The sequence below is a fragment of the Anolis sagrei genome, chromosome 3 (assembly GCF_037176765.1).
Source record: "Anolis sagrei isolate rAnoSag1 chromosome 3, rAnoSag1.mat, whole genome shotgun sequence".
In the NCBI taxonomy this organism is placed as follows: domain Eukaryota; kingdom Metazoa; phylum Chordata; class Lepidosauria; order Squamata; family Dactyloidae; genus Anolis; species Anolis sagrei.
In genome coordinates, this window is record NC_090023.1 from 163,612,387 (window position 1) to 163,639,302 (window position 26,916).

Sequence of the window (26,916 nt, forward strand, 5' to 3'; positions counted from 1 at the left end):
TGCCTGGAACATATGGAAAAATCAATTCTGTGCTGTTAAACACGTTTCCCGATTGTGTTTTCCACCTGCCAGCAAAGTATTCCAAAAGTCGAAGTTGGAGTGCTTCATTTGGATTTCTGCTCTGAAGGAAAGTTGCTCAGATAACATCTATCTTAAGGTAGGTGAACTAAACTGTTGTGTCTCTTCATTTTCTGGGGGGGAAGGAAACATAACATTCTCTCCAATAATATCTTGATAGTAGTTGGTTTAACCAAGAAAAATTAGATTTAACAGTGTTATTCTATTTGGATTCACCCTGTTGTTTCTGTCTTTTTCTGGGAATTTTACTCAATATGGGAACATTATTTACCTTTTGGATTTCCATGAGCATAGGAAAACTGGTGTTCTCACCTATACAAAAGTTAGAGCATTTTGTTCCATTTATAAGATGCAGTTTCAACAAAATATGTTGCAAGAACAATAATGTGGAGGGTTTTATTTATGTACTTAAGAGTCTAAAGAAGTCTTGCAAGTGTCATATATTTGCATTCAGCCATTTGCTTTTAAAAATTATGGGCCATTTATCGACGTCCCTTCAATTTTTCCATAGCATTTTTCCATAGTAAATAATTGTATATGGTATAAAGGGGAATTGAGCATTTCTTGATTTGTATTGTCGAAGGCTTTCATGGCCGGAATCACTCAGTTCTTGTGGGGGTTTTTTTCGGGCTATATGGCCATGTTCTAGAGGCATTTCTCCTGACATTTCGCCTGCATCTATGGTAGGAATCCTCACCTCTGAGGATGCCTACCATAGATGCAGGCGAAATGTCAGGAGAAATGCCTCTAGAACATGGCCATATAGCCCAAAAAAACCCACAAGAACTGAGATTTCTTGATTTGGTGACAGATGCAAGCACATCTGGAAACATCTTTAACAAAAAAAACTGAGTTATAAATTTAGTTTCAATGCAATGATAACCAGTACCAATCTAAGCAAAATTAAACAAAATTGCAATGGTGGAATGCCTTTGGAGTTATTCTCATATACACCAAATCATTTTCGCAAGGTAACAAAAACATTTTTCTTGTCTTTGTATATTCACAGTCTTTGTTGCCATTGTTTGTGAACACTATTTTCCATTTCCCCGCACTGTGTACTGCTAAGGTCCAGCTTAAGGAAGCATTCCCTCAAACGGATGCTGTTCTAAGAGCACCCCCTGCCTACAGACATTTTGTTCTGCAACAGCTATCTGTTCTCCAAACTTGGCAGCTTCCCCTCCCTCCATCTCTCTGTTTTTCTCTTCCTTTTTCAATTTAATGTGCTCTTTTTGTTGCAACAAATATGCGGTGCTGACTACTTTGTACAGTCTAGAACACAGATGGGAGAACTTTTGTCCTTGGACTAGATGTAGAGATAGAAAAAAATAATTTGAAAATGGTCAAAATATGTTACTCAAGTGTCAAGAAACTTTGAAGACTACTAGACTGAAGAAACTTTATGAATCAGGGCATACTACATAAAATCCATGTGTAGTTTGTGCGCCAGCTGCGCCCGTACCTTGGGAAGTCTGACTTGGCCACAGTGGTACATGCTCTGGTTACATCCCGTATAGACTACTGCAACGCTCTCCACGTGGGGTGGCCTTTGAAGACTGTCCGGAAGCTACAACTAGTACAACGAGCGGCAGCTTCCAAGCACAATTCAAAGTGCTGGTGTTGACCTATAAATCCCTAAAACAGTGTTTCTCAACCTTCCTTATGCTGTGACCCCTTAATACAGTTCCTCATGTTGTGCTGACCCCCAACCATAAAATTATTTTAATTGCTACTTCATAACTATAATTTTGCTACTGTCATTCAGTAGCATACCCGATATGCCCAAATTTGAATACTGGTGGGGTTGGGGGGGGGGGGTTGATTTTGTCATTTGGAAGTTGTAGTTGCTGGGATTTATAGTTCACCTACAATCAAAGAGCTTTCTGAACTCCACCGACAATGGAATTGAACCAAACTTGGCACACAGAACTCATATGATCAACAGAAAACACTGGAAGGGTTTGGTGGGCATTGGCCTTGAGTTTTGGAGTTGTAGTTCACCTACATCCAGAGAGCATTGTGGACTCAAACAATAAAAGATCTGGACCAAACTTGACATGGATACTCAATATGCTCAAATGTGGATACTGGTGGAGTTTGGGGAAAATAGACCTTGACATTTGGGAGCTGTAGTTGCTGGGATTTATAGTTCATCTACAATCAAAGAGCATTCTTTACCCCACCAACGATAGAATTGGGCCAAACTTCCCACACAGAACCCCCATGACCAACAGAAAATAGTCTTTTCTGATGGTCTTTGGTGACCCCATCGCGACCCCCCAAGGGGTCCCGACGCCCAGGTTGAGAAACACTGCTAAATGGCTCTGACCCTATTTACCTGTCTGAAAGGATTCTCCCCTATGAACCAACAAGGTTGTTAAGATCTTCTGGAGGGGCCCTGCTCTCGGTCCTACCGCCTCCGTAATCGCTTTTGGTGGGGACGAGGGACAGGGCCTTTTCGGTGGTGGCCCCTCGGCTTTGGAACTCCCTCCCGATGGAGATTAGATCTGCCTCTTTCCTCCTGACGTTTAGAAAGGAGGTAAAAACATGGCTTTGGGATACTGCATTCGCAGAATGACGACTGAGTAAATAACTGCTGACCTTTCTGGCGGATGGCGATGAATTTGTGATTCTTTTGGACAAACTGATTTTTGCTGTAATTTGTATGAATTGAATGAAGTGTTTTTAATGTGTTTATACTGATGACCTATAATGTTTTTCTTATTGTACTGAGTTTTATGTTGTTAGCCGGCCTGAGTCCCTCTCTGGAGGTGAGAAGACCGGGGTATAAAAATTCTAAATAATAATAATAATAATAATAATTATAATAGTTTCTCATCAGGAAAAGTATCATTATATGTGAAATTTCTGCAGAATAAGTTTTCAGCTGAGAATACTCTGTGAAAATAGCCACTTCGTGTCCCCTTTGGGGAGATAAAGTGGAGTATTATTATTGTTATTCAAAAGTCCTTGCCACTAGAAAAAAATTGCTAAAATTACTCATTGTTTCCTCAAAAAGTAAATAGTAAAGGCTCCAGCAGACAAGAGTCCTTTGTCTCACCCTGGTCATTCCACAGATATATAAATCCTTTTTCCTAGTTCCAACAGACCTCACTACCTCTGAGGATGCTTGCCATAGATGCAGGCAAAAGGTCAGGAGAAAATGCCTCTAGAACATGGCCGTATAGCCCGAAAAAACCTACAACAACCCAAGGATTACATACTTTGTGCAAATTGTCCTTCCAGTCACAAATTTCTGTTATCAGATGAGAGGCTATGTACAACCTAGTAAAGTATGGCAGAACTGCAGGAAACTGTACAAGACAGAGGGCTGAATTGGCCTACAAAATGGCAACTGCTGACCCGTCCTGGAGGAAGAAAACCAGTAGTTGTGACACTGTTACTAGAATCATAGAATCATAGAGTTGGAAGAGACCTCATGGGTCATCCAGTCCAACCCCCTGCCAAGAAGCAGGAATATTACATTCAAAGCACCCCCGACAGATGGCCATACAGCCAGTGTTTAAAAGCTTCCAAAAAAGGAGCAACTACCACACTCTGGGGCAGAGAGTTCCAGCTTTCACAGTCAGGAAGTTCTTCCTAATGTTCAGATGGAATCTCCTTTCTTGTAGTTTGAAGCCATTGTTCCGCGTCCTAGTCTCTAGGGCAGCAGGAAGCAAGTTCGCTCCCTCCTCCCTATGACTTGCTCTCACATATTTATACATGGCTATCATATCTCCTCTCAGCCTTCTCTTCTTCAGGATAAACATGCCCAGCTCTTTAAGCTGCTCCTCATAGGGCTTGTTCTCCAGACCCTTGATCACTTTAGTCATATACTAAACCCATATACTAAAGTGAAACTAGTATGAAGGAGGGACAGATCATTTAATGGTATTCTATATTTAATTATTAGGATAAGATAAAAAAAATATAAGAAAGCTTATTCATATCTTCATTGTTTCCCTAGGCTCCTAGCACAGATGATGTCAAGACTCCAGCCCTGCCTTCTCTCCTGGCTCCTCTTGGCCACATGCTTCTGCCATTCAGTGGAGATGGCCACTAATTTACAGCAAAGCTTCAAGAGTGATCTCCTCCACTTTTATCACACGTTAATTCTTCCAGATGGAAAGGAAACTACAGTCCATCTCATGAAGGATGTACTGAAAAGGTATGGGGAGTCTTCTATGATTTTTCATGTTTTTGCCCATGCCATGACAGCCACATAGGATGTGGAATTGAAATGTTAATTGCTATGAGCCCTTTCCAATTGTTGTAACAATGTTATGTCTATATTATCAATGGGGTTATCCAAGCTCTTGAAAATGACATTACAGTACAATCCCCATATCTACAGGTGATATGTTCCAACACACACACACATAGTATTCTGGTTCAGTTGTACCAGGAGCTCCAATTTTGTTTGCTTTACATTAAATGTTTGTTTGCAGTCCTAGGTTTCAGGGACTCTGCAGATAGGTGGCTTCTTTTGATTGCAGTTATAGGGCAAGCCACCTGTCCATCATCATTAAGTTTGGTCCCGCCCCTTGCTCAGGGCAATTGGGAAGGCAAGGGAGCCATTTTTAGTTAGTCTCAGCAAGGAAAGCTATGTACAGGATGTGTGTAAAGCTTCCCCTGTACAAAAGCTTCAACCTTTAAGAATTTCCAGGGTTACAGAAATTCCAACAGAAACAGAAGGAAAAGAGTCTCCAAAGACTTTCCAGGGAAACAGCCCTAAAAACTCCAGCTGAAGAGACTACAGGCCTTGCTGGTAGGTCCACTCGGTGCTTTGAGATGCAGTTCAACCCGGTAGTGGTGCCCACATCAGTTAGGTTTACATTTACAGTCAGCCTGGGAGAAGTTAAAAAGGGGTTTGTCCTTTAAAGAAGAAGTTATTGAAGATAGTTGCCTGTCCTTCGTGGGCAAGTTTAGGAATTCACCAGTTGACCAAAAGCTTGGACTCATGTACTTAACTTTACTGAAGACAAGAGAAGTTTCTGTTTGATTGTACATTAATAAAATACTTTGTTGTACTTCTCAAGCCATCTAAAGACTGTTTGTGGTGGAAACCTCTGAGAACTTCTCTTTGGGCCCCCTGGCTTCCCGTTGGGCAAAGGTTGCACGTCCTGTTTTAAACACAACTATTTACAGGCCCATCACACGACAGAACACATAGACATTGATACCTTAAACTGTGGGTGATAATGAACCCTATATTTGACTATATATAGGCTAAAAGCATTGAAAGGCCCACAAACATTGCAAGGGGAATTTTTGGGAAGATGGAAAAATGAAATCATAGATCTCTAATCCATGGATAAGGGAGACATATTGTATTTAGTTATGTATTGGGTTTGGACCCTTTTAGTTACTGCAAGAACTTTACTTTTAAGAAATAACTTTTTTGATGTTACTCTGAACTCCTGTGATTTTCTTTGTCATTGTAATCATAGCATGTTGCATAACACTATTAAAATAATTTAAATGTAACATTTTATTAAACACTAGCCATCCCCTGCCACGCATTGCTGTGGCCCAGTCTGGTGATCTGGAAAATAAAGTAATGAGAAAGTGTTGGTGCCTAATATTTATAATGTCTTGATGCTTGTGGGTCAACAGTATTTCTTGCTGTTTCTTTGTCACTGTTGATGTGGAGATTGTCTGGTTTGCCTACTCTGGAAAATGCCACATATAATTGTTCTTCTTTAGGGGTCCCTTTCAAACATACGATACTATATTTCTCTGTGTGTGAATCATATCTATCTCTCTATATCTATGGCTGGATGGCTCTTTGTCAGGAGGGCTTTGATTACGTTTTCTTGCCCTGGTGAAGAGAGTTGGACTGGATGGCCTTAAGTATTTTCTGCTGGTCATCAAGGTTCTGTGTTGGAAGTTTGCCCCAATTTTGTCAGTGGTGGGGTTCAGAATGGTCTTTGATTGTAGGTGAACTATAAATCCCAGTAACTACAACTCCCCAATGTCAGGGTTTATTTCCCCCAAACTCCTTCTGTATTGATATTTGGGTATATGGAATATTCGTGCCAAATTTAGTGTAGATCCATCATCGTTTGAGTCCACAGTCCACAAACTCCCAAACTCAAGGTCAATGCCAACCAAACCTTCTGGTGCTTTCTGTTCATCATGGGAGTCCTTTGTGCCAAGTGTGGTTCAATTCCATTGTTGGTGGAACTTAGAATGCTCTTTTATTGTAGGTGAACTATAAATCCCAGCAACTACAACTCCCAAATGATAAAATCATATATTTTTTTTGAGTTAAGGACATACATTGGGTTGTTAGGTGTATCGTGTCCAAATTTGGTGCCAATTGCCCCAGTGGTTTTTGAGTTCTGTGAATACCACAAACGAACATTACATTTTTATTTATATAAGATGTTGCATAACATGTTTTATAAAATGTTCTATTTAAATTATTTTAATGCTCTTTATGTAGGGTTTCTTATCTTAAGAAAGGTTAAACAAGCACAAATAAGCTGACAAAAGAATGAGTCAGCTTTGCTTCCCTTGGTGGGGTGCTCCAAAGCAGCTGCTCAAAAATGGCACCATCTATCACAGGTATGAAACATCTGTCCTGAAGCAGACCTTGCAGAAGATACCAAAAAAACTTCCTCATGCTACTTATGTTCAACCCATCAGTATTGACACATAGTGAGGCAACAATCTTGGACAGAAATGTGAGGGGAAGGGCATGAAAAGCAATCAGCAGCATATTAGTTTATTATTATTACTAGCTGTACCCGCCACGCGTTGCTGTGGCCAACCTTCCCTCCCTCTTTCCTTTCTTCCCTCTTTCCTTCCTTTCCTCTTTTTCTTTCCCTAACTCTCTTCTTTCTTTCATCGCTACCTGTTTCTTTCCTCCCTTTCGTTGCTCTTTGGTTACATCCTTCCTTCCTTCCTTCCTTCCTTCCTTCCTTCCTTCCTTCCTTCCTTCCTTCCTTCCTTCCTTCCCTATCTTTCGTTCCTTCTCTTTCCTTCCCTCTCTTTTTCCTTTCACTTTTTTATTTCCTTCTCTCCTTCCTTGCTTTACTATCTTTCTTTCCTTCTTTCCCTCCCTACTTCTCTCCTTCCTTCCTTCCCTCTTTCCCTCCTTTCATTACTTCTTGACTGTCCCTTCCATTTAATATTGTATTTACATCTTACATAGAAAGAAGGAAAGGAAGAAGGAAGGAAGGAAGGACATGAAGGAAGGAAAAAGAAATGGAGGGAGGAAAAGAAGGGAAGGAAGGAAAAGAAAAAAGGAGGGACAGGGAGGGAAGGAGGGACAGGGAGGGAGGGAGGGAGAAGGAACGAAGGAGGGAAAGAAAGGAGGGGGATGAAGAAAGGAGGGACGGAAGGAAATGAAGGGGAAGAAAATGAAGAAAGGGAAAGAAGAAGGAAAGGAAGGAGAAGGAAAGGAGAAAAGGAAAGAAAGGAAGGAAGGAAAGGAAGGAAAGAAGGGAAGGGAGGGAGAGAAGGAAGGTCCTTCATTCAAGCACCGTGGACCTTTCTCACCTCCTCCTCCTCCCCCTCCCTCTCCTCCTCCCCTTCTTCCTTGCTCCGTTGCTGCTGCTGGCACTCATCCACCCTTTCCTCTTCCAACAGGGAAAGGAGGAGGAGACTGCCCTCCTGACATAGGAGGGAAAGAGAAGGGGCTGCATGCTGCAAGCCTCCACCTCCACTCGCTTGTGTGTGTGTGGCTGTGCACGTGTGCCTGGCTTTAACAGCCAGCTGTTTCCCCATGAGGAGGAGGAGGGGACGTGGGCATGGGTCTCTGTAGACATGCAGTTTCTTCTTTGTGGACATGCAGTTTAGAAGTCCTTTCCACTTTTGGTTTTCATTGTTTCTTTGAGTGGAGAACATATATTGGGTGGTTAGGGACATAGTGTCCAAATTTGGTGTCAATTGCCCCAGTGGTTTCTGAGTTCTGTGAATAGCACAAACGAACATTACATTTTTATTTATATAGATTATTATTATTATTATTATTATTATTATTATTATTATTATTGGAAACAAAACAAGATGAGTCCACAGCAGACACTCTGCTGGCTGTTGAATTGGATCACACACCGGACACATCCCAAGTGTCTAGGACTGTGTGATGTTTCAGCGAATAATGCATGCAGATCCCAGTAAAATGGCCTTCTGCAGCTGGCAGATGGTAATTTTGTCAGAGCCGATTGTGTTCAAGTGCAGGCCAAGGTCTTTAGGCACTGCACCTAATCACCTCTGGGACCACCTTTACTGGCTTGTGCCAGAGTCTTTGCAGTTTGATCTTTAAATCCTCATATTGTGTCAGCTTTTCTTGTTGTTTCTCTGCAATCCTGCTGTCACCTGGGATTGTGACATCAATGATCCATACTTTGTTTTTTAACACGATTGTGAGGTCAGAAGTGTTGTGCTCCAGAACTCTGTCTGTCTGAATTCGGAAGTCCCAGAGGAGTTTGATATGTTCATTCTCTGTAACGTTTTCTGTCTTGTGACCCCACCAGTTCTTTGTCGCACGCAGATGGTGTTTGTGGCACAAGTTCCAATGAATCTTCCGAGCAATGGTGTTGTGCCTCTGTTTGTAGTCCTGTCTGCGCGATCTTCTTGCAGCAGCTGAGGATGTGATCTATTGTTTCATCTGCTTCCTTGCAGAGTCTACATTTGTTGTCAACTTTTCAATTCCGGCTTTGATGGCATTGGTTCAAATGGCTTGTTCTTGGGCTGCCAGAATCAGGCCCTCTTTTGTCTCCTTTTTCAGAGTTCCATTTGTGAGCCACAGCCATGTTTTTTCTTTGTCAATTTGGCTCTCAGTTTTTGCCAGAAACTGTCCATGGGGTGCCTTCTTTTGCCAGTTTCCTCTTCTGCTCTGGATTGTGTTTTTACAGTATTCGCTCTTTGTCTTTTGCACTTTAATCAGTTTACTACTATTGACTTCCCTCAATGTTGGTTCTTGACTGCCTTTCACATAATCTTCTTCTTCTTCTTCTTCTTCTTCTTCTTCTTCTTATTATTATTATTATTATTATTATTAAGTGTAAGGTGCAAAAGAGAGTAATGGGTATCATGGACCCAAATGTCAAATAATTTGATAGGCCTAAGTTACTCTGGGACTTTGAGAACTAAGTACCATTTTTTTTGGTCTGGCTTAGGAAGTGGAATGACTTTGTCCTAAAAACTGAGGCTTGGATCCACTTCCAGTTACAGTAGAGCACTGAACTCCACACATTTCAACTGTTCATAGATGAAAACAAGGACAGAACTGACTGAGCAATATCACAATGTGATCAATTTGGCGTGGTCAGGCAATAAGAGATCCAAAACCATTAATGAGGAAGACGGAACAAACTATTACTTTAAGCAGACTAACCCTGGAATTTATGTATTAAATTTAGAAAACAGATTAGAGAGATGGGCCAAAACTAACAAAATGAAGTTCAACAGGGACAAATGTAAGATACTCCACTTAGGCAAAAGAAAGAAAGAAAGAAAGAAAGAAAGAAAGAAAGAAAGAAAGAAAGAAAGAAAGAAAGAAAGAAATGCAAAGATATAGAATGGGTGATGCCTGGCTCGAGAGCAGTTATGTGTGAAAAAGATCTTGGAGTCCTCATGGACAACAAGTTAAACATGAGCCAACAATATGATGCGGCGGCAAAAAAGCCAATGGGACTTTGGCCTGCATCAATAGGAGTCTAGTGTCTAGATCCAAGGAAGTCACACTACCCCTCTATTCTGCCTTGGTTAGACCACACCTGTAATACTGTGTCCAATTCAGGGCACCACAATTCAAGAGAGATATGGAATGTGTCCAGAGGAGGGTGACTAAAATGATCAGGGCTCTGGAGAACTAGCCCTATGAGGAGCAGCTTAAAGAGCTGTGCATGTTTAGCCTAAAGAAGAGAAGGCTGAGAGGAGACATGATAGCCATGTATAAATATGTGAGAGGAAGTCACAGGGAGGAGGGAGCAAGCTTGTTTTCTGTTGCCTTGGAGACTAGGACGCAATGGAACAATGGCTTCAAACTACAGGAAAGGAGATTCCATCTGAACATTAGGAAGAACTTCCTGACTGTGAGAGCCATTCAGCAGTGGAACTCTCTGCCCCGGAGTGTGGTGGAGGCTCCTTCTTTGGAGGCTTTTAAACAGAGGTTGGATGGCCATCTCTCAGGGGTGCTTTGACTGTGATTTTCCTGCTTCTTGGCAGGGGATTAGACTGGATGGCCCACGAGGTCTCTTCCAACTCTGTGATTCTATGATTTTAAGTGTTTTAATATTGACGCATCATGTTGTCTGATACTAACAATCAATGTTGCAGAATTATTTAAAGCATTACCTATTACTTCATAATATTTTAAGAGTCACACTGATGAATATTTGGCTATTGGGGCAATTCTTTATATATTAGTAACACATATCTAATGAATCACATTACTGCTTTATCAAAGTCTAAGGTCAATGAGAATAAAATATTTTTAAAATTAATGTTCTTTTTAAGACATCTTTCCAATATTTCTGTGAAAAATATAGTTGACTTGCCTCACTGCTGGATAGGCACAACCCTTTCTGTGTTAGGATACACATAACAACATATTTATTTATTTATTATTTACAGCATTTATATTCCGCCCTTCTCACCCTGCAAGGAACTCAGGGCGGATTATAGTGTACACATATATGGCAAACATTCAATGCCAATTTTGACATACAACATATACAGACATACACAGAGGCTATTTAACTTTTCTGGCCGCTAGGGGAGCTGTCGCTTTCATCGTCCATCTGCAACACTGATGAAGTACTTCCGCATTCCCCGCATGCTTTTGCTGGAGTGCTTTGCTGGAGTCTTTTCTTTAAAATATTTTTTATTGAGATTTCTTAATAGCAATATATCAGTAAGGTGTTAATCATTGATATATTGAAGTTTACATTAAAAAGAAGAAGTAAGGGGAAGCGGATTGGGAGGGGCGTAGGGACTGGTCAGGGTGTCTCTCTATGGGTTGGGGTAGGGGAGCTGTGGATCAGACAGTGTAGGGTGTCGCCTAGCTAATCCGGGTTGGGGTGGGGTGGTTGTGCATGATAAGGGAGGTGAGACGTGGAGTGTGTTAGTATATTAATAAGGTTCCCCCCTTGTTCATTAGTTACCCCCATGGGTTAGTTAATATTTGTGTATTCTTTCTCTGTGTATCTTCATTCTTCTTTGTCTTCTTTCCCAATCCTCTTTTCTATCTTTACTTTCCTTCTAAGTATTGCCTAATTGGAGACCAGTCTGTTCTATTGCTTCTTGTCGTCTGTTTGGCTGTTAAGTATTGTGTCAAAGTGTCCATGTTCATAATGTCCATTAACTTCAGTCTCCATTCGTCTATCTTTGGAATTTCCTCGCTTTTCCACTTGCTTGCCACTACTAATCTTGCAGCGGTCGCCATGTGGAAAAAGAGTTTGTCTTTATTCTTGTCTATCTTAAAGTCAAAGATTCCTAGTAAGTAATACTCTGCTTTTTTCTCTATTCTTAGTTCCAGTATTTTTGTTGTTATTTCATGAATTTCCTGCCAGAAATTGTTAACTTTCCCGCAGAACCACCAAAGGTGGAGGAAGGTGCCTTTGTTGTCTTTACATTTCCAACATTTGTCTGTTACTTTTTTGTAGTATTTTGCCAGTTTACTTGGTGTTAAATACCATTGATACAGCATTTTGATCCAATTTTCTCGTAGGCTGTAAGAGTTGGTCCATTTTAACTTTGTCTTCCATGCATTTTCCCATTTCGGTGTTGCGATTGTATGGCCAAGGTTGTCCGTCCATTTTGTGATGGAACTGTTTATTCTATTTCCTTCTGTTTTCCAGTTTAGGAGGATTTTGTATAGTTTTGTTATTCCTTTCTTTTCTGTTGCCATGATCCTTTCCCATTGTCTATCAGTGCTTTCGAATCCGTCTTTTTTGTCTCTATTGAATGCTTCGTTTAACTGCCTGTATTGGAACCATGAGATTCCACCATATGTTTCTTTGATTTCTTCTAGCGATTTTAATTTGAACCCTTCTCTGTCTTTCTTTAGAATGTCCTTGTATTTAGGCCATTTTCCCCACCCCAGTTCTCTTCTTTGGGATGCCTCTAACGGGGATATCCATAAAGGGGTCTTTTGCTGGAGTCTTTTTTATGGCCTCATAAATTAGTTAATTTAGCCTCCCCACACTTTAAGGTGGTACCTAATTTTCCTACTTGACAGCTGCTACTGTCTTTCGGGTTGCAAAGGTCGACAACAGGCTACACAATTGGTTGGAAACCCACTCCAACCCGGGCTAGCTTCGAACTCATGACCTTTTTGGTTAGAGTGATAATACAATTTTTCTTGGCAAAAGTCACACACATAGATTAACTCTTTTTATTTCCTTGACTGAGTTTAGCTAATATGTGTTACACATAAGAATCTGAAGTTCAATGCTATTGTCAGATTTTTGCAAGGCAGTGGTTCCATCTTTCACCAAATTTTGCCCTGTTATCCCAAAGACATCAATTAAATACATTAGCATTTGTGGATCTGATCCATGTTCAGGTACAAGAGCTACAGTGAGGAAACCAGATGGTTCACATCTGACAAAGGTACAGTTCAGAAAGCTTCCATAAATTCTGCACAGAATACCAAGTTACCTAATATATAGCATGACTGCTAGAGCAAGCTGGAAAGCTCCCACAGGAACAGTAAAAATACGAATTGGAATAACTGGTAGTGGTTTTAAAATATTGCATCTGTTCTCAGCTATAACAGCTGGTTAAGACGCAATTCAGCAGTGTTTGTCTTCATTTCAACCATACACACAAAATCAATTCTCGTTTATGAATATGCCCATTTAAAACTTGGGCTTTTAAAAATTAGAAATGAATAAGGATTTACAAATGACTTATGTGGTTTAAATGTTGTTGATTTTTATCTCAGTTCCTGCATGGCCAAAGAAAGGGAAGTAGTTTCCACCTGCATTGGGATCCCTCCAGACCACTCAACCAACAGAAAAAACAGTGTTTGAAACAAAATATAGGACTCTGACTCCAGTACAGTCACTCCCCAAATTACGAACAAGGTTCTGTAGGCTTGTTCTTAAGACCTATAAAACCCTATACGGCTCCGGCCCAGCGTACCTGTCCAAACGTATCTCCTTCTATGTTCCACCTCGGAGTTTAAGATCTTCGGGGGAGGCCCTGCTCTCGGCCCCGCCTCTATCACAAGTGAGGCTGGTGGGGACGAGGGACAGGGCCTTCTCAGTGGTGGCCCCTCGCCTGTGGAATTCACTCCCCGGGGAAATTAGGTCATCAACATCCCTCCTCTCCTTCAGAAGGAAGCTGAAAACATGGATATGGGACCAGACCTTTGGGTAATCTGGCAGACTGACAAGGTAATGACAACCAGAACTTGGAAAGGACTGTGGTAATGCTGAGTGGACTTACGGATTTTAGAACTCGGTGAACGTTGGCCACTAGATAGGCTTTTCATTGTTATTGTTTTAATTGTTTTAACTACTGTGGTAATTGCTGTTATGTAATTTATCTGTTGAATTGTTGGCATCGAATTGTGCCGGTTGTAAGCTGCCCTGAGTCCCCCCTTGGGGGTTGAGAAGAGCGGGATAGAAGTGCCCAAAATAAATAATAAATAAAATAAAATTTGGAAGTAAGTCAGAACAGATACATTTTAAAGTGTAACTCCAGATACATACACACACACACACACACTTTGGATAACATGGGGAAGGGTTAACACCCCTGGATTGTGCCCATTCAAAAGATTTCACATCACTTTCTGTTTCTGTGATAATTGGATTCTTTAAAAAATTGTTTACTGATTTCTCTCACTTCCTGTTGTCTCCCCCCATTTGTAACAATGAGTTGTTTGTACGTTGAATGTTTGCAACTTGGGGACTGCCTGTACTATCACTTTTCTTTTCTTCTCCCGTGTGATTTTTAAAATATATATATTTTTAAAATATACTCTTTATTGTAATTTTTACATACTTTAATTGAAAATATTTTTAAAATATTTTTATGACGAATCCAGTATAGTTTCAAATACTTGCAAGAAATGTTTTGTGAATTTTAAGGGACCAATAAAGGCATGACTCATATGTGGGATATTTTTTTTTTGCACAGCCAATACCCTTGAATATGTATTAAGGATTTCCTGTTCTTTCATGACACCCAGAATCTGTGCTTGAGGTGACTGCCTACCTGGGCTCCATAGTGGAATGTGTTTGGTCTAATTTGGTACCTTGGGAAGTCGGATCTGGCCACAGTGGTCCATGCTCTTGTTACATCCCGAATATATTACTGCAACGCACTCTACGTGGGGTTGCCTTTGAAGACTGTTTGGAAACTTCAATTAGTCCAGCGGGCGGCAGCCAGATTACTCACCGGAGCGTCATACAGGGAGCATACCACCCCTCTGTTATGTCAGCTCCACTGGCGGCCGATCCAGTTCCGAGCACAATTCAAAGTTCTGGTTTTGACCTACAAAACCCTATACGGCTCCGGCCCAGTGTATCTGTCCGAACGCATGTCCCTCTACGTCCCACCTCAGAGTCTCAGATCTTCTGGGGAGGCACTGCTCTCGACCCCACCTCTATCACAAGTGAGATTGGTGGCAACGAGAAGCAGGGCCTTCTCGGCAGTGGCCCCTCACCTGTGGAATTCACTCCCCGGGGAAATTAGGTCATCAACATCTCCTTCAGAAGGAAATTAAAAACATGGTTGTGGGACCAGGCTTTCGGACAATCTGGCAGTTAGACAAGGACAATGATGACTAGACAATATGGAATGAATTTATGGACTCTGAGATGGTGAACGCTGAGTATTGACTGGTTTTATTGATTTTTATTTATTCTGTTGTATAAAGTGACTGTTTAATTGTTATAATTGCTGTATGCATGTTTTATCCATTGTTTATGTTTATGCTGGCATCGAATTGTGCCTTTTGTAAGCTGCCCTGAGTCCCCCCTCGGGGGTTGAGAAGGGTGGGGTAGAAATGCGCGAAATAAATAAATAAATAATAAATTTGAGAAACATCATCACTGTCTACAATAGAACACATTTCAAGGATTACCTCTAGTTTCTTTGAACCTCTTCTGCTGGAAATCTGAGCCTTGACATGCATTTCATTCCATGTATCACTTCATTTCCAGGTATTATTTTGTTTTAGAAGAAGGCAGAAGCTCAGCGCCACTCACAGTGACAGTGACCCCATGCGACGTCCCTATCGAGTGGAGTATACGGGTCCATAAGTCTTCGACAAACTACCTTGGAAAAGCAGTTCAAGGTAAAAGAATATTCAAGGACAATCTCAAAGGATATTTAATAGCACAATTGCTATTTTTAACACAAAACTATTGATTTGTTCCTTCACTTTATTTCTCCAGATGTCAAAAGAGTTCCCAGTATCAGGGCTGGTGGACTTAAGATCAGGAAGGGAGAAGGGAGGAGGATTATGAGGATGCATGATTTAAATCAATGACACTTTTAGAAAATCACATAAAAACAAATTATTCTCTTACATCGCCTGATCCTTACTACCTTGTGGATGCTAAAGTGCAGAAGACAGACAATCTTGCTCCTCATCAGATTGGCAAACTGGCACAATGAATTGGTAGGTGAAGTGGTGCTGAGTCTCATTGTCTTAGAGCCTCATCAGATGGACAAAATTGCCTGTCATATGATGCTCCTATTCACTTGTGGCGCAGAGCCCGTCAGCTCCCATCCCATGATGACAATCCACTTCCAGTAGGGCTCCATGTTGCAAGTGAAGTGGGAGCATGGTAATTCATTGCTGCAGCAACACAAGAGGCTTCCCGTGTTGTATAGGCAACAACAGGAGGAAGCCATGAGGTGGACACTTCCCCCTATGGGATGGGGTTAGGAGGAAAATGGGTGATGTGGGGTGCAGGGCAATGGATTCCCCACACCGGGCCCTTCCGGATTAGTCATGATGCATACGTAATCCCACCTTTAATGTGATGAGGTCCAGAGTCCATGGTTCAAGACCTCCTGTGTGCATCTGCACTGGGCACTGCACAGTTACAGCGTTTGATTAGCCAACAATAATAAATTTAAGAAGTGTGTGTCTACATGTGTGCAAAAATACTTTTAAATCATCTGTCAGCTTTTGATGACACCATGAACTTCATAAGATTTACTTAGACAAACAATATTCTGGGGTGATTTTGCCAATTCTATAGCCTACAGCACTTAGTAGACATGGTTAGGTATCGTCGGAATACTCGTAATTTGGAACAAAGTCGGAAAAGTTCCCTTTTCGAAGCAATTTTGACGTTATTTTAAAAACAGGAAGTCCCATTGCCCTTTCGAAGCTTTCCTTGCCATTTTTGATACGATTCAGGAAGTGAGTCAGAAGTGAGTTAGCATGCAAGCTGCTTGCCTCCCAGCCAATGAGAGGAGAAGTTTTGGGGAGGGGAGAGGTTTTAGCAGAGCAGCCATTGCGCTATATAAAGGGCAGCACATAATAATAATAATAATAATAATAATAATAATAATAATAATAAACCTTTATTTATACCCCGCTAACATCTCCCGAAGGACTCGGTGTGGCTTACAAGAGGCCAAGGCCCAACACATCAATAAAACAACAGCGTAACAAATACAACAATAAATAAACTCATAAAATAGCAATAAACATTAAAACAATAGCAATAAACATTAGACAATAACACCATGACACATTTAAAACTAAGACCGGGCCAAATGTAATGATTAAAAATTTTAAATGCTGGACATGACAGGTGAGATGGATAGGTTTTTGGAGATAAGTGCGGTGTGCAGACAATCTTAATCTCTAGTAAAGTGCAATTAGGGCATGATGCTAGGAGTTTCCTATTCTGGGAAGGCACACTGGAACAACCATGTCTTCAAGCTCTTCCTAAAGATTGCCAATGTTGGGGCTTGTCTGATATCCTTAGGGAGAGAGTTCCAGAGTCGGGGGGCCACCACGGAGAAGGCCCTGTCCCTCGTCCCCACCAATCGCGCTTGCGATGCAGGGGGGATCGTGAGCAGAGCCTCTCCAGATGATCGGAGAGATCGTGTGGGTTCATATACGGAGATGCAGTCACATGGCTCAGAAGCTCATTCAGAACCAGAAAGGGAGAAGAGAAAGGGAAGGGAGGTTGTGAAGGGAGGTTGGAAGAATGGTTAGAAGAGCAGGGCAAGTGGACAAGGGCTGTTGCGTGGGTGGGCTGCCTGCCTTGCCACTTGTGTGTTGTTGCTGTTGGGGTTTGGGATGGGTGGGCGATGCATGGGTGGGTAATATTGGGATGTGAGGGTGCATGATGTGGTGTTGCATGGTGTGAGTGGAAGGATGGAACAGCGCAGAGGAAACAAAGCACTCCAACGTTTGAAAAGGCCCCAGTGTTGTAGCAGGTCTCTCTTGCCTGGCCTCTCTGTTGTACATTGCCTCAATAGAACTAGATATCCCATCAATTCAAGCCACTCTTTGAACACCAAGTATCCTTCCTAAAAGTGTGAAATCAACTTCCAAAACCACAAAGGCTTCTCTCTGCTGTTTGTTTCCTTTGTTCGCCTTGCGTTGCCAGACACTACAAATCCCATATAGTCAAAATATTCTTTCTAAAGGTGTGAAATCAACTTTAACGAAGCAATTTGGAAATTTCAGAAATTTCAGAAAGTTCCAAAAAAATTCGGAAAAATTCGGAATTCAATTCCGAATCGAACTACCGGCACCCCCTACATCCGAAACGAGTTTCAACCCATCTTTTTTATCAACCAAGCCTAGCAGCTAGTATTTGTTGGGTGTCTCTTTTCCAAGTATTAGCCAGAGCTAACCCTGTTTAGCTTCCAAGATCAGATGAGATCCAGGGCTTTTAAGGTGCTTCAGCTGTAGTAAGTAATACCAAGTATCTAATCAACTATGTAACCAGCGCAACCCGGGCCATTGTTCAAACTGAAAACGATTCAAAAATCATTTAGATGGGTTAAACCTCTGATAATAAAGATAAACACTCTACCAGGAAAAAGCCATGGCTCTTTGACAGTAGTCATGTTCTGTATGCCAAAGGTCTCTTGGTATCTGCAGCTCAGGCTGTGAAATATGTTTGCTTCAAATGCCAGGCAGATGAGTCACTACTGAGCTAGATGAACCAATGATATGACTCTTTACATATTCATAAAAGATATCTGGTATTAATAAACTACAATTCAATTTGTAGCTGATTTATTTCTTTGTCATGTCAGGGCAACCAGTCAATTATATTACATTTCTAACAGAACAAAGCAAACAAACAGACAAAATACACAACTTGTGAGTTTGGTAGTTGATTAAATGTCCTTTGACCAGTATCTGGCCACTTGGAGTGCTTCTGGTGTTGCTGCAAGAAGGTCCTCCATTGTGCATGTGGCAGGGCTCAGGTTGCATTGCAGCAGGTGGTCAGTGGTTTGCTCTTCTCCACACTCGCATGTTGAGGATTCCACTTTGTAGCCCTATTTCTGAAGGTTGGCTCTGCATCTTGTGGTGCCAGAGCGCAGTCTGTTCAGCGCCTTCCAAGTCGCCCAGTCCTCTGTGTGCCCAGGGGGGAGTCTCTCATTTGGTATCAGCCATTGGTTGAGGTTCTGGGTTTGAGTCTGCCACTTTTGGACTCTCGCTTGCTGAGGTGTTCCAGCGAGTGTCTCTGTAGATCTTAGAAAACTATTTCTAGATTTAAGTCGTTGACGTGCTGGCTGATACCCAAACAGGGGGTGAGCTGGAGATGTCTTTGCCTTGGTCCTTTCACTATTGGCTGCTACTTCCCGGCTGATGAATAATGCAAAGTATTTGAGAGTGTGTGTTGTTCTTTAATTGCCAATTAAGATCCACCAGATTTACAATAGATCTTTTCTTGCTGGATATGAAAGCTGCAAAAATGCTTGGAATTCAATATTTTGGACCTTTCTTGATTGATAGCTATGGAGATTATTCTGATGACAGCCTATACTTCAGAATTTGTCACCATAGCTTTGCCTATGACTTAGGCCAACTATTGATTTCCCCTGCCCTGCAAAATACTAAATAACTGACATATCTGTGTTTCATTGACAGATAAGTTGGATGTTGAAGAATCTCCAAAGTTTCAGAAGACTACAAAAATAATTTCAACTCTTTTTAGCTACAGAGGCAATTCTGTGGAAACCTACACAGGGACATCTTACTATTCTGCTGTCTATATGTTTGAATTTATGTCAGTTGAGAGAGATACCCACATTACAGTGTATCTAGCCACTCAAACAACTTCAGAACACCTATATCCAGAACTCCCTGCAGATCCACGGATTGATGTCATTGGGATTGGGCACACCACAGTAACTCTAGCTTGGAAGCACAGTCCAACAGCCTTGCAAGACAAAGAGAACACCCAATACTGTGTTTTGATGAATGAAAAACACAACTACAAAAGTTTGTGTGCTGCAGAAACTGCAATAAGATCTTCTGGGATGAAATCATACCAAGCATTGGCATTTTCTCTCCCTCAACATGGAGCTTTGTTGGATACTCAACAAGTGATGATACTGTCCAATGGTGAATTAAGTATCATCAACAAAGCTAGCAATGGGGAGGTGAGACAGACATGTGTGGGCACCAAGAACACCTACACAGTGCCCAATCTTACTCCTAGCACTCAGTACTACTTCGATGTTTTTGTAGTCAACTTCCTTACCAATGCCAGTGCCGCTTTTACTGGGACCTTTGCCAGGACTCTTGAAGAACCTGAACCCAAAGTGACTGATATGAAAGATGGGAAGATGATACAACTCACCCTGGATGGAAGAAACCAAAAATCCTCTACTTTGCAGTATCGGGCAAGGCACAAGCAGGTCCAATTTGCATTCCAGTCTTGTAGTGGCCAAGTACAAGTCGAAATCTCTAGGAATGGGAAAGTTCTGATGTCAGAAAGATTCGCAGGCTTGAGACACTTTGTGCTAAAGGGAAGGTTAGGTGATACCTACTCAGTACAGCTGGGGTCTACTGAACCTTCAAACGCCTCTGTAAAGGTTCAGGTGTCATCCCTCTTCCACAAACCTTTCTTTCCAGCTCTTCCAGAGAGTTTAAAAATTAAGTCCTTTAGTAAGCTGAGGACTTGTAATTCGGTCACTATAGCGTGGCTAGGAACCCAGCAGCTCAGCAAATACTGTGTATACAAGAAACAGATTGAGGAGGACCAAGTCTGGATGGAAACAAGAAATGCTGACCGGTGTTCAGGACCTGAGTCAAGGCAAAAAAGTGACAAAGTCCTGTGCAAATATTTCCACGAAGCTAATTTACAGCGAGCAGTGACAACAGCAACCATCAAAGGGCTGGAAGCAGGGATTGTCTACTTGTTTGATGTTTATCTCATTGGTCCCTCTGGGATTCCTGTCAGGTATTACAGCAAAGCTGTAAAGACACGAAAGAAATGCTGAGCGTCCTTCAACCATTGATTCCTGAGAATGCTGAAGCTGGAGAACATTGGACACATTTGTGGCCCACATAACTCAAAATGTGCTGGAACAGAAAACAGTGTTTTCCATTATAAAATTTGAGAGGAAAAGAAATATTCATCTAGAATTATAGACTTGCTCCTGGGACCTTTCCCTGTTAATTTAAAATCTCTTATCTGCAGTTTTTCAAAAAGCACTTTATGAACCAAATGCTTGACATCAAAATAAAAATATGGATCTCAAAACCTGCACGATTTCAATCTAGAAGAAAGAATTACAGCAGCAACATCGGCAAGCAAATTTAGCAAGACGATTTTTCAATAAGCACTCCACTGTGAGTGTCCCAAACCCTCTAACCAGGATTTATGGGTGATAAATTTGCCGTGTAACTTGGGAGCTGAATACTTGGGTTGGAAGTGAACTGAAATCAATTTGTGTAATTAGATTAAAACCCAGAAATGGGAGACCCAAGATATTTTTTTGATAAACAAGAAGCGCCAGCTCATTATATTTCTATCTTACATATAGGGATGCACCATGGCAGTCATAGCTGTTTGCCACTAGAAGGTGATGTAGTGTGAGAACAACCATGCATTGGCTGCACTACTGTTGATAGGATCCTCCGGATACTGTGCCACTTTTTTTATAAAGTATTTTTCTAGAAGGATAGAGAAGTACTCTTTGCCATAGTCTGATCTAGAAATTTGAGTGTTTGACTAGGGATCGGTGACCCCAAGGTTCAAATCCTGAAAAGCCATGGAAAACCACTCAGGCCCCTTCTACACTGCCCTATCTCCATCAACCACTGTTAAGATTGAGATTCTCTGGCATGGTCGCCCGGCAGGTCTGACTCATCTGTTACCCACCTTCGATGATGCCGCCCTATCTCCATCGACCATTGTTAAGAGCTTAGGTGTCGTCCTGGATTCGCAGCTGACAATGGAAGCTCAGGTCACTGCTGCCAGCAAATAGGCCTTTTTCCATCTACGACAAGAGAGGCAACTGGTACCCTACCTATCTGATGAGGCTCTGGCAACTGTCATCCATGCCACGGTCACGGCTAGGCTGGACTATTGCAACGCCCTGTATGTTGGCCTTCTGATGTCTACGACCCGAAAGCTCCGTATTGTACAGAATGCGGCAGCCAGGTTACTCACAAAAACACCCATGAAATGCCATATAACACCAGTGCTGCAACACTTACATTGGCTTCCAACTGAGTACCGTGGCCTGTATAAGATGTTAGTTCTGACCTTTAAATTTTTTTACAGCCAGGGTCCATCCAACCTTAGGGACCGCCTCTCCTTTTCCCATCATCGGAGGCCGCAACGACCAGCCCAACACAACTTACTCTATATACCAGGTCCTAGAGAAATGCACTTGGAAAGTACCAGACGCAGGACTTTTTCTATTTCTGCCCCTGTCTTATGGAATTCCTTGCCGCCCTACATGAGAGCCATGCGTGACTTAGGGCCTTTTACTTTAGCACTTAAGACCTGGCTTTTTACTAGAGCATTCGATCTCTGTTATATTTTAAATTTTGTATGTATGTATTTTATCTTTTACAATTTAGCTGTAAATCACCTAGAGCATTCTCGGATGGAGGGCGATTAATAAGTAATTAAAGATGATGATGATGATGATGATGATGATGATGATGATGATGATGAATATAACCCAGATCATCAAAACAGATAATCCATGTTATCTGCTTTGGACTGGATTATATGAGTCTACACTGCCATATAATCCAGTTCAGAGCAGACAATCTGGATTTATATGGCAGAGTAGAAGGGGCCTGAGTGGCTTTTCAGACATTATTATACTTAATACCAGAAACCTACAAACATTTGCTCTGTGTATTCTTTTTCTTTGAGAACACAGATTTACAATTTATACTTCACAACACTCCTATAGCTGTTTATCTCTTTGCATGTCCTTTTATACTGGAATATGTTGCATTTCTAATCAAGTATAATAAGTTGCGTTCCGCACTGAATCTGTTATCATAGCATGTAACCACTCCATCTCTTAGTTCTGTCATTCTCTTAAGTGGATAGCAATGTGTCTGGAGAGCTTCTTCTGTGCATGTATGCCCTCCATACTATCAAGAATAAAAAAGTCATGTACAGGGGTTGAATGAAAAGTAATGCCTCCACCTTCGTAACTCCTCAACAGAGGGCAGTACTGGTATGAGGCAGGTACTGGCTTGTTCAGTAGCCTCTCCTCTACAGTTCCATTTTGGCAGGAAACCTTAACATTGAATGGTTGTGTTGTTAAAGTGCAAAGTATAGAACCCTGCACAGACGGTTGGTCAATGCGACTTAAGCAACGTACAGTCATTGAATTTTTGACAGCAGAAGGTGTCACCCCAAAGGAGAGTCATCAGTGAGTGCAAGCTGTTTATGCTGATTGTGTCGATGTGAGTACTGTGCATCATTGGGTGAGTAAGTTTAAAGATGTTGAGGTGGGAACATCTGACTTGCATGACAAACAAAGAGTTGGATGTCCTGTGACAGCAACCAGCGAGTTTCACAAGCAAAAGGTTGACAGATTGATTCAGGATGATCGTCGTATCACTCAGAGAGAAATTCTAAGCATAATCGGCATTTCACAAGAATGTGTGGGTCACATCATTGGTTTGCTTGGCTATCGGAAGATCTGTGCACGATGGGTACCCAGGATGCTGACGCCTGAAATGAAAGCATGCAGACTTGAAACTTCGGAGACTGGATCTCACCACCGTACGACATCCTCTATACAGTCCAGATTTAGCACCATCTGACTTCCATCTGTACCCAATAACGAAAGATCTATGGGGACATCATTATGCTTCTAATGAAGACATTGAGAGAACTGTGAGACACTAGTTGCGGACACCGAGTGTTGACTTCTTCTGTGATGGCTTCAGAAAACTTGTTCATCATTGGCAGAAATGTATCCAATTGTCTGGTGATTATGTGGAAACATAAATAGTGGTAGTTAAAGAACACATTCTAAGGATTATTTCTGCATTTGATTTATTAAAATATTCTCATCCAAACCCAAGTAACGAAGGCGGGGCATTAATTTTCATTCAACCCTCGTATGTGAAAAGCATCCATATGCAGGAGAAATTTTCCTGTTCAGATTTGCCATTCCTCCACAAGAGTCGAGTGAGAAACCAAGGGGGATGGGGCTAGAATACTCCTCTATCTTTTGCATGTTGATTCAGCACATTTATGTAATGAGGATATATAACTTACGTAGCATTTTCCAAGGTGCTGCTCTTATTCAATAGCTGGCATAGAGAGTGCCAGTAGAAACAGCTTTTCTTTTGATGTTGCCTCTTTAGTTATGGTTGTAAAACAAAACACAGTAAGAGAGATTAGATAGATGAGATAGATAGATAGATAGATAGATAGATAGATAGATAGATAGATAGATGACACCTCATATGTACATACAATCACTTTCTAAAACACTGCCTCATGGGTATAGTCAGAAAGTAAAAGAGTTACATACCCAAATGTTTAGAGTGGGATACCCCATATTATTCCTCTTCAGCTGTTAGATTACAGTTGAAATGGACTCAAGAAGAAGGGGAACATGCTACCTCCCATACCACATCCCAATGTGTCCTCACTTGAAGAACAGCAATGTAAGACAAGTCTCCATTGTGAGTAAAGGCTGTCCATGTGGACCAAAACGATATGTAAATATCTCTGTTGCAATTAACATTCTGTTATGCCAAAGTGTGGGGCAAAAATACAACAGAATGCAGAGTTATCCTGAAAAGCCTGCTGGCTAATGTTGTTTAAATCAAACCACCCACATTTCTTTGATTCTAAAGTGATATTGATTGTAAGGCACACATTAATTTCAGTACAACCTAAAGACAAAAACAGCTTTATTTATATACTAGTCGTCCCCTGCCACACGTTGTTGTGGTCAACATGGGGGTTCTGTGTGGGAGGTTTGGCCCAATTCAGAATGCTCTATGATTGTAGGTGAACTACAAATCCCAGCAACTACAACTCCCAAATGTCAAGATTCTATTTCCCCCAAACTCCACCAGTGTTCACATTTGGGCATATTTATTCATGTAGAATTTAGTCCAGATCCATCATTGTTTGAGTCCACAGTGCTCTCTGGATGTAGGTAAACTACAACTCCAAAACCAAAGGACACTGCCCACCAAACCCTTCCAGTATTTTCTTGGTCATGGGAGAACTGTGTGCCAAGTTTGGTTCAATTCCATCGTTGGTGGGGTTCAGAGTGCTCTTTGATTGTAGGTGAACTATAAATCCCAGAAACTACAACTCTCAAGTGACAAAATCATTTTTTTTAGTGAAGGACATACATTGGGTTGTTAGGTGTATCGTGTCCAAATTTGGTGCCAATTGCCCCAGTGGTTTTTGAGTTCTGTGAATACCACAAACGAACATTACATTTTTATTTATATAGATTGTGATACAGACTATTGCTCTGCTCATGCCAGTCTCACTGTTACACTTTAGGAACAGGAGGTATGCTTTACAGCACATAAAACTTTCCTTTTTGTAATTGCAAGTTGTAGGGGGTGGTCAGCCATGGTGAAAAACCCTATCCCTGATTGATTTTCTCAAGACTTGTCCTACCATTGGGCAGAGTATAATTCATATACATCAGGCAACTGGTTTTGGCTATCATGAAAAGGTTACACTTTATTATTTATTTCATTCATTATGATTGTATCTGTTATTGACAAAGATGGGAAATGACGATTGTAGCATTTCCAACGAAATATGCCATTATAATTTCCCTAGTTTGAACCCTCTGCTTGTTCTAGTTTAGGCCAGTCTTGGATCTCATGACAGAAAAACCGCTCATCTTTTATTTCCAAGAAATCCCAAGATTTCCCAAAAACATGAATGTACAAAAGCAAATGCATTTTTTCTTGAATAAATCTGACACAAAATAATGTTGTTTATAGATGCTGTGTGTATCCATCATCTCATATGTAGTGAAGTCATGCCAGACTAATCTGAGCTCTTTTTTCAATAGAGTTACAAGCTGGATAGATGCAGGGAATGCTGTGGATCTGGATTTCAGTAAGGCATTCAGTAAGGTCCCCCATGACCTTCTGGCAAACAAACTAATCAAATGTGGGCTAGGCAAAACTACAGTTAGGCACCGGGATTGTGGTGCAGCTGGCTGAGTGTCAGCTGCATTAAGATCACTCTGACCAAAAGGTCATGAGTTCAAAGCCAGCCCGGGTTGGAGTGGGTTTCCAACCAATTGTGCAGCCTGTTGTCGACCTTTGCAACCCGAAAGACAGTTGCATCTGTCAAGTAGGAAAATTAGGTACCACCTTAAAGTGTGGGGAGGCTAAATTAACTAATTTATGAGGCCATAAAAAAAAGACTCCAGCAAGCACTCCAGCAAAAAGCTTGCGGGGAATGCGGAAGTACTTTGTTAGTGTCGCAAATGGACGATGAAAGCGACAGCTCCCCTGGCGGCCAGAAAAAGTTAAATAGCCTCTGTCTATGTCTGTATGTGTTGTATGTCAAAATTGGCATTGAATGTTTGCCATATATGTGTACACTGTATTCCGCCCTGAGTCCCCTGCGGGGTGAGAAGGGCAGAATATAAAATCTGTAAATAATACATAAATAAATAAATCTGTAATTGGTGAAGTGACCGAACCCAGAGGGTGCTCACCAATGCTTTCTCTTCATCTTGGAAAGAAGTGGCGAGAGGAGTGCCACAGGGTTCCGTCCTGGGCCCAGTCCTGTTCAACATCTTTATTAATGACTTAGATGAAGGGTTAGAAGGCATGATCATCAAGTTTGCAGGCAACACCAAATTGGGAGGGATAGCCAATACTCCAGAGGACAGGAGCAGGATTCAAAACGATCTTGACAGATTAGAGAGATGGGCCAAAACTAACAAAATGAAGTTCAACAGTGACAAATGCACGGTACTCCACTTAGGCAGAAAAAATGAAATGCAAAGATACAGAATGGGGGACAATGCCTGGCTCGAGAGCAGTACGTGTGAAAAAGATCTTGGAGTCTTCATGGATAATAATAATAATAATAATAATAATAATAATAATACTTTATTTATATCCTGCCACCATCTCCCCAAGGGGACTCAGGGCAGCTTACATGAGGCCAAGCCCAACAAAACATCCGTTAAACAACAAAGCAGTAAGCAGATAAAACAATACAATTAATATAACTCACATATAAACAGTAACACACACAAAAAAAAAATTAAAACGCTTAAAGCCCGGCCAAATGTAATAGATTAAAATAGAATAAACACTGGGTGTGAACAGAGGTAGGATGTATCTAAGCAGGAGGGTTTTAAAGGATAATGTAGGGAGAGTAACCCAGCAGGTAGTTAAAGTGCTTCTGAGGACATTTTGCAGGAAATGAGCCAACA

General features: G+C 41.4%; 1 protein-coding gene across 1 annotated transcript; it reads left to right on the forward strand.

Annotated features, from left to right (window-relative positions):
* Nucleotides 1-21,313, forward strand: LOC132771227 (protein NDNF-like). Its single transcript, XM_060768959.2, has 4 exons — nucleotides 1-157; nucleotides 4,046-4,246; nucleotides 15,213-15,346; nucleotides 19,130-21,313. The coding sequence occupies exons 2-4, from the start codon at nucleotides 4,059-4,061 to the stop codon at nucleotides 20,485-20,487; spliced, it is 1,680 nt and encodes a 559-aa protein (XP_060624942.2). The 5' UTR covers nucleotides 1-157; nucleotides 4,046-4,058; the 3' UTR covers nucleotides 20,488-21,313.
* The last annotated feature ends 5,603 nt before the right edge of the window (nucleotides 21,314-26,916 follow it).